General features: G+C 42.9%; 1 protein-coding gene across 3 annotated transcripts in view; it reads right to left on the bottom strand.

The window, feature by feature from the left end:
* The window catches only part of LOC309395590 (GRAM domain-containing protein 2A-like), a 59,682-nt gene that overhangs the window by 9,088 nt on the left and 37,569 nt on the right, over positions 1-13,025 (bottom strand). For 2 of the 3 annotated variants that reach the window (XM_081959983.1, XM_081959985.1), the window contains exons 5-12: positions 12,904-13,007; positions 11,252-11,350; positions 10,359-10,430; positions 9,425-9,493; positions 8,420-8,465; positions 7,206-7,277; positions 4,903-4,990; positions 4,033-4,140 (exon numbers count right to left, since the gene is read on the bottom strand). In XM_081959983.1, coding sequence (XP_081816109.1) covers positions 4,033-4,140; positions 4,903-4,990; positions 7,206-7,277; positions 8,420-8,465; positions 9,425-9,493; positions 10,359-10,430; positions 11,252-11,350; positions 12,904-13,007 — 658 coding nt within the window. The remainder of the gene's footprint in view (positions 1-4,032; positions 4,141-4,902; positions 4,991-7,205; positions 7,278-8,419; positions 8,466-9,424; positions 9,494-10,358; positions 10,431-11,251; positions 11,351-12,903; positions 13,008-13,025) is intronic. The other variant, XM_081959984.1, reaches the window with a different exon arrangement.

Raw genomic sequence — 13,025 nt, 5'->3', positions numbered from 1 at the left:
AGGTGTTACTGCCCACACAACTCATGGTAATCTGATTTCTTTAAAGGAAGAACTAAGTCAATTAATTTCTTCCTTCAAGGAAATAAGAACATTTTCCTTGAGGTAACCATTCAGCAATTAAAGGAAGCAGTATCAGCGTCTTTCTCTTAACACAAAGAGCTATTTCAGGACGGCATCTGGGATCATAGACAATACAGGTAGTCCTCGAATTACAACCATTGGTTTAAGAGGAAGTTTCCCCTCACACGTGTGCTAGTCGTTCCCAACTCTAGGAGGCGGTGGTCATCTCCGTTTCAAAGCCAAAGAGCCAGCACTGTCCGAAGATATCTCTGTGGTCATATGGCTGGCATGACTAAATGCCGAAGGTGCACGGAACGCTGTTTCCTTCCCACCAAAGGTGGTTCCTATTTTTCTACTTGCATTTTTACATGCTTTCAAACTGCTGGGTTGGCAGAAGCTGGGACAAGTAACGGGAGCTCACGCTTTTACGTGGAGCTAGGGATTCGAACCGCTGAACTGCCGACCTTTCTGATTGACAAGCTCAGCTTTTTAGCCACTGAGCCACCATTGGTTGAGTGGCTTTTTCTAATTACAAGTTTTACAAAGTGACTTAGGATTGTTTTTTACACTTAGAACTCTTGCAGCATGTGCTTAGAATTCAAATACTTGGCAACTGGCATTTTTTTATAATAGTTGCAGCGTCCCTGGTCACGGGATTACCTTTTGCGATCTTCTAACGAGTGAAGTCAGCCGGGAAGGCAGATTCACTTAAGAACCATGTTACTAACTTAACTGCAGGGATTCACTGAACAACTGTGGCAAAAGTGGTTGTAAAATGAGGCAAAATCCACTTAACAACCACCTTGCTTAGCAACAGAAATGTTGGGCTCAATAGTGGCTGTAAATCAAGGACTACCTGCATACACAAGTTCAGAAACTCAGTATATAAACAAACTTCATCTAGGCGGGTATTGAATGATCTGTGCGATGACCCGGGACAAGGCACAAAGGCCACACAGCCAGCTGAGAGTTCTAACTCCCCTTTAATGCTCCAACTTTCCCCCAAATGCTCCCATGTTCATGGCAAGTCCCAGAGCAAAGCACTCACACCCACCCACAGCAACCTCTGGCTGCGAGCAGTCCAGCAAAGCAAAGGAACTGGAACATGAATCCACAAAGTGAGGAACAAGGTACTGAGTCCAAGAAGCAATGAGTCCATGAAGTGAGGAAGCAGGCAAGCAATCCTGCAAATGCCAGACGTCTGCAATGGCGCACAAAATTCCACTAATTCAACGTTGTTTCCGATAAACGCCCCTCCCCACAGCATCTCTTTAAATCTCAGTCCCCAGGTGTGCCTTGTGTAGAGGAGTGGGGCGGTCTCCTACCAAGTCGTTGAGTCAGCCTGCGCTGTTCCTGCATTCTCTCCACTCTCCGTGCTGGGGAATCAGGAAGGAGCGGTTCTTGCTCATCATCTAAGCTCCGTTGCTCCGCATTTCCACTGCTTGCCCTCTCTCAGTCATCCTCCCTGCCCTCATTCCTCCCTACTAACAAGCCGCCCCAATCCTGAGGGCCCCTAGGTTGCCTTGTCCTGCTCCTCCCCACATTCCTCCGAAGCCGCCCCTCTGCAGATTCAGGCTCCAAGGGGGGCAGGGAGTGGGGGGGCATGACAATATGTTGAAGGTAATCACTGATCTGCCAGCTGTAAATTCTGATAAATTTACTGGAGGAGCACAAATGTTATTCCTGGCTTCAAACTAGAGACGATTTGGGAAATTATAAACCAGTAGATTGGACATTTACACTAGACGAGTGTATTTGTGAACATTTGTAAAGGAGCTCAGCAATTAACAAGGACCAGTATAGGTTTGTCACAAACAAGTTATGCCAGATTAATCTTAACTCCCATTTTGAAATAGTATTAGCTTAATAGGGAGAATGCTATGGGCACGGTGTACCTTGATTTCAGGAAAGCATTTAACCAAGTGTCTCATGATGCTTTGATGAATAAAATGGTAAAATATAGGCTAGAGGCTGCTACTGATTCATAACTGTCTAATGACCACACCCAGAGAGTCAATAGAAATGCTTCCACATCAGATTGGAAACCAATTAAGAAAGATGTCATAGGACTCTGTCTTAGCTTCCAACATATTTGCTAATGATCTGAATAATGGGACTAAGAGGATGATTATTTAGAGATGACACCAAACCAGGAGTGGCTGCCATTTTAGAAGGTTTAGAAAGATCTAAGCGGGACTGAACCGTGGGACAAAACGAACAGGGTGAAATTTCATTGGGAGAAATGTTGGAAAGTTGTGTCTTACGATTTATGACGGATGTATTTATGAGTATGGTTATGATTTGTCACTAGTTGCTTGTATGTACAGTGAGAACTTATGCACCGGAGACAAACCCCTGGTGTGTCCAGTCACATTTGACCAATAAAGAATTCTATTCTATTTTATTCTAAAAGGAAAAAGTCAAGTAATATAATCAAAAGGTCAAGTAAACTAATCAAGGAGAGAAGCAACCTAGATCTAAGGAGATATTTCCTAATCAAGGAGAGAAGCAACCTAGATCTAAGGAGATATTTCCTGATCAAGGAGAGAAGCAACCTAGATCTAAGGAGATCTAAGGAGAACAGCGAGAACTATTAACCAGTGGGACAACTTGCCTCCAGAAGTTGTGGGAGCTCCATTGCTGGAGTTTTTAAAGAGATTGGACAGCCGTATGTCTGAAATGGTACAGGGTCCCCTGCTTGAGCAGGGCGTTGAATTAGAAGACCTCCAAGGTCCCTTCCAACTCTGTTATTCTGTTCAACTATCCAATAGCAGAGACCTGATCATACAAAACATACATGAAAAGGATGTGGGTGTTCCAACAGATCACAAACTTGTGATCTGGGGGGCAAGAACTTGCAGTTTTGATTTGGGTGGGGAAAAACTCCGGGTCCTTCAGAGTTGGGGTTTCACCAGCTGTGCCAATATCACATTCTTAATAAATTCATACTTTGAGGAAACCCTGGCCTCAGAGTTTGGATTGCTTTGGGTCTGTTACTTGGAACCCTGACACTGAATAGAAGCCCACAGCGTGATGCAGCTGCTAAAAGGGCAAGTGCTATTTTGGGAGCAATGAATCCAGATCATTTGTTGTTAGTTGCAAAGTCGTGTCCGACCCATCGCGACCCCATAGACAACGTTCCTCCAGGCCTTCCTGTCCTCTACCATCCTCTGGAGTCCTTTTAAGCTCATGCCTGCTGCTTCAGTGAGTCCATCCAGCCACCTCATTCTCTGTCCTCCCATTCTTCTTTTGCCCTAAATCATTCCCAGCATTAGGCTCTTCTCCAGTGAGCCCTTCCTTCTCATTAGGCGGCCAAAGTATTTGAGTTTCATTTTCAGGATCTGGCCTTCTAAAGAGCAGTCAGGGTTGATCTCCTCTAGGACTGACCGGTTTGATTGCCTTGCAGTCCAAGGGATTCACAGGAGTCTTCTCCAGCACCAGAGTTCAATTCACTTAATTCTTTGGCACTCAGCCTTTCTTATGGTCCAAGCTTCACAGCCATCCATTGCAACTGGGGAAACCATAGCCTTGACTATAAACACTTTTGTTGGCAGGGTGATGTCTCTGCTTTTTAGTATGCTGTCTAGATTTGCCATAGTTAGGAACAATCCCACTCTATTCTGCCTTGGTCAGGTCATACTTCATGGACTATTCCCAGTTCTGGATGGCACACTTCCAAAAGAGCAATTACAAATTAGAGGGGAGCAGGACAAGAAATAATGGATAGAAACTAATCAAGGAGAGAAACAACCTGGAATTGAGGAGACACTTCGCAACATGAGGATAATTAACCAATGGAACAGCTTGTCTTCAGATATTGTGGGACTGGTCTAGAAGATCTCCAAGATCCCTTCCAGCTCTGATTCTGTCGCCATCCCCTAGGGTGCCGGTCCATGGAGCCAGGAAGTTGGGGAACTGCTGCTGTATATAACATTGTCTAACTCTGTACAAATTAAGAAACAAAACACTCACTGATGCTGAAGGTCCAATTCAGGCCAAGCCCCCATGGAAATCAACTGTTCTTCCAGTTGGATGATACGCAGACCAATGTAGCCCGAAGAACAAAGTAGGAGAACGACCCTACAGGAAATGCAGATAAAGCTTGTTTAAAAGTCAGCATTGGGAAAAGAAGTAACATCTGAAAGTATTCCTAACTCAGTCTTGAAAGCTGTAGTGTAGTACTAAAGACGTACAAGATCCAGACTCTAAAATAGCTTGAATAATAGTGACAAGAGCAAATTGGTTTTTAGCCTTCTACTAGCCAATAACTCTAGCCAATAACTCGGTGTTCCCCAGGTATTTATTTATAGGGGGGAAATCTCCAGACCAAATGTAATTTCTAATGTTGGATTTTCCCCTTACCAAAGGGAGCCCGCTTGTGGAGTACTGTGAAGCCGTTACCATGGCAACTCCACTGTGCTGCACAGTAGAAGCCATTTTACAGCAGTACAGTAGAAGCCATTTTAAGGCACAACAGGTTATATCTTAAGAGAACACCCCTCTGCCCGAGGGGTGTTAGGGATGTCTTACCCCCACAGTATTTGTTTCCAGAGAGTATACCAAGTTTCCATTTGTGTACCAAGTTTGGTTGAAATTGCTCAAGGCATTCCAGTTATGCTGGAAACAGATTCCAGCTAAATATTACAAAGTGCTTCCTAGTGGTATAACACTTCAACAGTTCAACCAATTAAGCCATAAGGCGGGGAGCTTTTCTTTGCTGGATGTTCACAAAGAGGTTAGGCAGTTTTCTATCTGAACATTTAGATTTCTGCACCAAGAAGATGGTTGGACTAGATGGCCTCGATAGCCCCCTCAAGCAGCAGGGTTTGAAAGTTCACTCACAAAAAGAGGTAGATGATTATAATTCTGTTGAAACGGCACAGTGGAGTCCTCTGGGTGGCTACCGACTTCGTCGTCTGCCCTGCCTCTGCTAAAGGAAAGTTCATCACAGTTCATTACAAGATGGTGACAAAGATAACCAGATCCTTGTTTGCTATGCAATAGGATGATTAGGAGGATTGGGAAATTTTACTTAGTTTTGGAAGACAACAACACCCAGCAAATGGGTTGCAAACAGCATCTCAAGGAACAGAGCTAAATACTCCAAGATGAATTAATTTACCAAAGCATACAGGTAGTCCTCAACGAATAATCATTTGTTTAGCCTTGTTCAAAGTTACAACAGCTCTGAAAAAAAAGGGACATATGACCAGTCCTTGCATTTACAACCACGGTCATGTTCCCATGGTGATGTGATCAAAATTTGTGTGCTTACCTGATTGAACATCCAAGAAGCAGACATAGACAGAGATAAAGATTTAAGAGAGGAATTTGGAAGGCAAGTAAAAAAAAAGCATGGCAACTAAAGTATTGAAGTGGGCAAGAGATGATGAATAGATTTTTTTTCTTTTACTGTTGTTTTGATTTGCTTCTCCCTTTCCCTCTCTTTCTCTTAAAGCATAGCAATTAAAAGTATTGGAGTGGGCAAGAGACGATGGATGAATTCTCTTTTTTGCTGTTCTGATTTGCTTCTCCTTTTCTCTCTCTCTCTCTCTCTTTGCTTATCGCTTTTTTTTTTAGGCAGGTGACATGATTAGAAGTTAGATAGGAAGGAAAGGGAAAGTCTTTTAATAAAAGGGGGCATGATTAAAAGCTAGAATAAGTGATAGAAATAAGAGAAGTGTATACATTTTTGTATAATAAAATGAAAGTAATAATAAGAGAAAATGTGAAACAACCGAACAATGATAGACTGCAACCTAATATAAACATGTATTATTATTAGAAATACATATGTTGATTTAATGTAATACTTAGGATTAACTTTGTTAGTTTTATTTGTATTAGAATGTATGAGACCCATGCATTGATTTGACACATTTATAAAAAATAAAAAGAATAAAAAAAACTTTTTTTAAAAAAAATGCATGTTTGGCAACCAGCATGTATTTACAACGGTTGTAGCCTCCTGGGCTCTGTGATCATTACTATTAACCCTAACCTTCCCAGCCAGCTCTGACAAACAAAGTCAACAAGAGAAGCCAGATTCCCTTAGTGACCTCGTGATTCCCCTAACAATTGCACTGATTCGCTTAACGGTAGCAAAAAGGTTGTAAAATCAACCGTGGATCATTTAACCACCACCTTGCTTAGCAACGGAAATTCTGGTTTCAATTCTGGTCATAAGTCAAGTATCAGGATTCCGAGGAATGCCCTAATTAAATCATGAGCCTTGAACAAAGCTTCAAAAGAAATCCAGTCATTTATTAGGAGCTTCATATCGGCACGTACCCAAATGAAGCCAGCTCTGATCCCATGTAATTTACAGCCCCAATCATGACCCTGTTTCCCCCCTCCCCCCGGGGTGTGTCATCAATCACATTCACCAAGAGGACAATTTCTCAGGTTGTAGAGACCACTCCCCTCCCGCCACTGTTTGTTTGTTTGTTTTATTGGATTTATATGCCACCCTTCTCCCAAAGGACACTGTATGTAACCCTGGGATACAGCCTTGAGAGAGATACTGTAAGTCTGGAATGTGCATCTGTCTGTTGTTGCCATGCCATTTCATCGGGTTCCCATCCTCCCCTTTCCTATGGCAACTCACGAGCAGGCCAGGTATGCTTTACGAGTTGACATCAAGGATTACCTGTATCTACTGAATTAGTCTAATTTGCAGATCTTCTGCTATTACTATGGTGACCTAAAGGCAGTCGGTATTTTTCTACCCTTGGTTGTTATTCAATTGGGAGAAACTTGTTCACTTGATGGCAGCCGAGATCCATCTTCTACAGCACTGCATCTCCCAAGTATATGTAGCTGAAATTCTATAGCAAACCACTGAATTTTCGGTGGGCCAATGTTTTTGTTTTAAAATACAATCTAAAATTGGCACCTTCCATCTTTATTAGTTCCACGCAACCTGATTTACTAGAATTTCTTCTAGTAAATTTCTTTTGCCTTTGACCCCAATTTAGCCCACCCCTATCATTTAGCCATGACTATACCCTGTGCAGCTCTTGAAGGCAGATTTTTCTATTAAAGGAGCATTCTCCCTCCTTCTCAAATATTGTCCACTGTACTGAGAAATCCAGACCAGTTTTGCCAACCCACAAATCTCAAAACTGAAAGGATCGGTTACTTACTTTGCTGTTTTGTCTCCAGCTGTTGCTGCTCGCAAGACGCTTCATAAGGTATCTGGATCCTGTCTGCCACATCTGTTAAATAAGAAACAAACCCAAGTCCCAGTCAGCACACAGCCTGAGAAAGCTGTAGGCAGTCTGTGTTTTTTAGAATCCCTGATCAGCAGTAAAGGAACCAACGCTCAAGAAATTTGCCGCAGACTAGATTTGGTAGTGTAGTCATGAAGGGGTTGGAAAAGTCTTTGTGGACAACCAGCTAAATATGAGTCAATAGAGTGCTGCAGCAGCCAAAAAAGCCAATGCAATTCTAAATTGCATTAACAGAAGGATACAATCAAGATCAAGTGAGGTACTGATACCACTCTATATAGCCTTAGTAAGACCACATCTAGAGTACTGCATCCAGTTTTGGTCACCAAACTATAAAAAAGATGTTGAGACTCTAGAAAAAGTGCAGAGAACAACCGGGATGATTAGGGGACTGGAGACTAAAACATATGAAGAACGGTTACAGGAACTGGGCATGGCTAGTCTAGTGAAGAGAAGGACTAGGCTGTAGACGTGATAGCAGTTTTCCAGTATTTGAAGGGTTGCCACAGATAGGAGGGGGTCAAGCTATTTTCCAAAGCATCTGAAGGCCAGACAAGGAATCATGAATGGAAGTTGAACAAGGAGAGATTCAACCTAGAAATAAGGAGACATTTTCGGACAGTGAGAGCAATCAACCAATGGAACAGAAGTTGCCTTCGGAAGTTGTGGGAGCTTCATCACTTGAGACTTTCAAGAAGAGATTGGATTGCCATTTGTCAGAAATGGTGCAGGGTCTCCTGCTTGAGTGGGGGGTTGGACTAGATGACCTATAAGGTCCCTTCCAACTCTGTTAATCTGTTAAAATCATTCAGATGCTATGATATGTCTACAAATTCAAACATCATATTTTGGACACATTATGCTAAGACCTACTGTAGACCTTTTAGCATAATATGAATTCCCAGGAGGCGATAATGCGGGGAAAGGTGGAAAGAAAAAGAATTAGAGGACAACCAGTAGTAAAGTGGACGGACTTAGTTGCAGCAGATATGGGGTGACCTATTGAGTGAGCTACTCAGATGAGATTTGAAAGGTGACCAGGTCTTCAGATGGAAGCATTTTGCCATTCCTTTCCATATATTTATTCGTTCTGAAAACATGTCAAAAAATAAAAACTACAATCTCACCTGTTTTTTCTGGAAAGTTGTCATTTGCATCTGATTCCTTAGAGTTCTACAAAGAAAGAAGAATGAGGATTGGTTGGGGCAAGACTTTTTTTAGAGTGTTCAGAATAATTCAGCACTTTTTCGCTTAAAGATTGGACTGTACTAGGAATATCTAATCCTCAATTTATGATGGGCCACTTAGCAACCATTCAAGGTTACAATGAACTTCCTCGGGGGTTTCCCAAAAGTGCTTTTTCAAGAGGCAACTGGATTTTCTGGTTTTTCTTTGAAGACGTTTTGCTTCTCAATCCAAGAAGTTTTTTCAGCTTCTTAGGGGTATTTATAACCTGATAGAGTTAGTGGACATGGTCAAATTGACTGCTTTGATTTAAAGAAAAGAACATAACAAATTTTCTTTCTACTTGGAAACCACTTTTGGACTTTGTGCTTGTGGTGGGAAAAAAATGAAACGTTGACTTTGGGTTTTCTTGATTAGAATAGGTTTGATGTTATAGAAACTGCTAGTTTATATTATTATATAAAAGTAAAAAAGTTGAGATCTTGTTACTAACATATTCTTTATCTCATTTAAGTATTTACTTAACGACTGCCACAAACAAGGTCATAAAATCAAGTCAGTCACATTTAATGACCATCATGACTTACAGCCTTAATGGGCAGGCTCCATTACAGTGGTAAGTTGAGGACTACCTGTACTATAAATGAGCCAGTTTGATTGCGGGGTTATATCAAATATAGGCTGCAAGAACTGAGACAACTAGAGGGAAACAAAGATGTAGAAATAAAAATCTCTGAACACTTTGCTGCCACCCCATGGCCACCTAGATTTTTGCAGCCCAGGCAGGCTTTTCAAAATAAGTTGGAAGCAATATGTCACTTGAAAGAACGATGATTCCCCATACCTGATTTACACAAAGTATAATGAGTCTAACCATTTATTTCCTAATAATAATATCAATGTGTGAAAGAGTATGTTTATATTATTTGTGACTTGAGCGTACACACCAGTGGTATCTTCAGGAGGTGGTCTGAGTTGATGGAAGGTGCAGTTGGACTGTTACTCTGACTGCTGTCCTGGAAGCAGCACAAAGAGAAAGAGGATTATTTCCTGGCAGTTAGAACAATTAATCAGCGGAACAACTTACCTTCAGAAGTTGTGAATGCTCCAACATTGGAAGTTTTAAGGAAGATGTTGGATAACTATTTGTCTGAAGTGATATAGGGTTTCCTGCCTGAGCAGGGGATTGGACTAGAAGACCTCCAAGGTCCCTTCCAACTCTTTATATTTGTATTTGGGTATAGGGTATGGGGTATTGTATTGTATTGTACTGTACTATACTGTACTGTATTGTATTGCATTCTAACATATGAAGAACGGTTGCAGGAACTGGGTATGTCTAGCTTAATGAAAAGAAGGACTAGGGGAGACATGATATCAGTCTTCCAATATCTCAGAGGCTGCCACAAAGAAGAGGGAATCAAACTATTATCCAAGGCACCTGAGGGTAGAACAAGAAGCAATGGGTGGAAACTAATCCAGGAGAGAAGCAACTTAGAACTGAGGAGAAATTTCCCGACAGAACAATTAGTGGAACAACTTGCCTCCAGAAGTTGTGGATGGTCCAACACTGGAAGTCTTTAAGAAGATGTTGGATTTGACTGAAATGGTATAGGGTTTCCTGCCTGAGCAGGGGGTTGGACTAGAAGACCTCCAAGGTTCCTTCCAACTCTGATAACAGAATAACTCTGCTATTCTATATTCTATTGTATTCTATTCTAATTCTGATTCTAACATCTTGTGATGTGCAGGAAGTCAATTAAGGCACACTTGACAGCCCCAAGCCTATTGAGATTAGATGGGTGGGGATGGATGGGGGAGGATTACAAAAATAATCTGGGACAGCTAAGCAGCAACATTTCCAGTCTGGAGCTTAATTACCTCGAGATGTTCATAAACAGAGCGCAGGAGCTGGTAGGCACTCTCCCGTGACCGGATGGAGCCGAACAGAAACTGCAATAGAGAGTAGAGGAGAAACAGGACATTGCAGGACAAAGCAAATTCAGTCAGAGAGAACACACTTAGCTTAGGAGAGGGACCATCTGTTTTATGCAGCAGACCCTGATGGAAATAGTCAGTGGAAATAGTCCGTACCGGGATAAAACCATTTCCGGGGTCTCAACAACTTTTAGTCCAAGACTAGACAACAATAAATTTTCTCTTCCAAAGAAGGTCTGACCCACAACTGTTGCTTAGTTTGTCTGATTGACCTAGGCTTCCCAAGAACATGAAGCAAATCTTGGTCCCGACAAAAACCTCTTTTATTAATTGACTGTGAATTCTGCTCACTCACATCCAGCAAAGTCTTTCAAGGGAGGATTTATAGTCACAGACCTTCTCTGGTTTGGAGAGCTGCCCGGCCGATATCTGCAAAACTTGGCAAGCGGTCTCGGAGAGTTAAGGGAACTACTTGTCTCCTGCAAACCCCACTCCCCTTTTGCTCCTCTTTTATTTCCTCTGGGAGGGGCCATTCATCGTCCATCTGTGGCTTTACTCCCAAGTCGACCCCTGTTCTTTAGCTGTTCCCTTCGTCTGGCAACTCTGCGCATGCGCACACTGGGAACAAGCTCCAGCTGTTCCTCTGCCTCATTGATGCCTGACTCTGAAGGCAGCTGATAATTGGCATATGGCTCTGGCCCCCTCTCTGCCTCCGACATAGAGCCCTCATCAGAGCCTTCCGCAGCCTCCAGGACTGGCCCATGTTCCTCCCCAACCTCCTCATTGTCAAAATCTCCTGCCATCTCCACTGGCCACTAGTGGGCCACAACACCTACCTTCTCTCCTTCAGTCGTACGGATGCAAATGGCGTTGGGTACCAACAAGGCTGTGTTGGCCTTCTTTAGGACACTAATATTTAGCACGGAAATGATAACCTGCCAGGAAAAAATGGTGGGAAAGAGAGAGTCAGAGGCATAGATCAGCTTTTCATTGTTCCTGAGGAGACATTGGGGGAAATGACTATGAATGGGTTTACAGGCAGTCCTCGGCTTACATCCATTCATATAGTGACCGTTCAAAGTTACAACAGATATTGAAAAAACGGACTGTAAAGTTTTTCACACTTACAACCTTTACAGCATCCCCATGGTCATGTGATGAAAATTCAGACGCTTGGCAACTGGTTCATCTTTATGACGGTTGCAGTGTCCCAGGGTCATGCGATCCCCCTTTTGCGACCTTCTGACAACCAAAGTAATTGGCTGGTAAGGTTGCAAATAGTGATCATGTGACCTCAGGATGCTGGAACTGTCATAAATACAGGTAGTCCTTGACTTATGACCCCAATTGAGCCCCAGATTTCTGTTGGTTTAGCCCATTTTGCGACCTTCCTTGCCACAATTGTTAGGTGAATCCCTGCGGTTATTAAATTAATCACGCAGGTGTTAAGTGAGTCTGGCTTCCCCGTTGAATTTGCTTGTCAGAAGGATCGCAAAAGGTGATCACATGACCCCAGGGGACACTGCAATCGGCATAAATACGAGGCATTTGCCAATTTTGATCACCTGACCACGGAGATGGTCGCAAGTGTGAAAAACGGTTGTAAGTCACTTTTTTCAGTGCCGTTGTAACTTTGAACGGTCACTAAATGAACTGTTGCAAGTCGAGGATTACCTGTACTTGCGGGTTGCCAAGAGCTCGAATTTGGATAATAATGTGATTGTGGGGTTGCTTTGATGGTTGTAAGGCTGAGGTGGTTGTTGTGGAACCGGCAGCAGACTCGGCCAGTGAGGAGGTTGGGAAGGAACATGGGCCAGTCCTGGAGTCTGGGGAAGGCTCTGAGGAGGGCTCTGCGTCAGAGGCAGAGGGGGGACCAAGGCCATCTGGTAGTGATGTGCTGCCTCCGGAGCCTCCAGCGCGAGGCAGAGGGGGAGCCTGTAAGCAGTGCGTGCATGCGCAGAGCTTCCAGATGACAAGAACAGTTAAGACAAAAGGAGCAACTTGGGAGTAAGGCTTGGAGATGATTGGCCCCTCCCCATAAGACATAAAAGAGACCAAATGGACATAAGCCTTTGCAGGAACCAATTAGTTCATTCTGATCAGTTCAAACTCTGAGAAGCTCCGTTTGACTGTGCTATGTTTGGCCTTGCAAAACTCATTGGCCATTAGATCTCTGACAGTGTTTCAAGGGAGATAAAGTTGAGTGCTTATCAACATTACCCTGAATTTGGCAATTCCAGCAGACATCTGTCGGACTCTTCACAGACTGTTTGTGAATCATTACGGGCTGTGAATGACCATAATTCACAGGCGTTTAAATAAAAGAGGGTTTTGGGGATTAAGAGTGTGATTTACGCTTTCTCAGGAAACCTAGAGGTCTGGTTGCAAGTCACTTTTTTCAGTGCCGTTATAAACTCGAATCAAGGACTACTTAAAATGTTGAATCAGTGCTACCATTGTTCATCTGCTAAAGCCCCCAAAGTCCTACCTTAACTTCCCGTCGAAGCACGCTACAGTAGAAGCAGATATGATTGTTCGTGACGTAGAGGCGGCCATAATAAGGCATCTCTCGTTGCCAGGCACATGAAAATGCTGTGAAACAAGATGAGG

This window comes from Natrix helvetica (genome assembly GCF_964273705.1).
Source record: "Natrix helvetica genome assembly, chromosome: 1".
Lineage (NCBI taxonomy): Eukaryota > Metazoa > Chordata > Lepidosauria > Squamata > Natricidae > Natrix > Natrix helvetica.
Note: the sequence above shows the minus strand (reverse complement) of the source record. Positions and strands in the feature narration are given on the sequence as shown.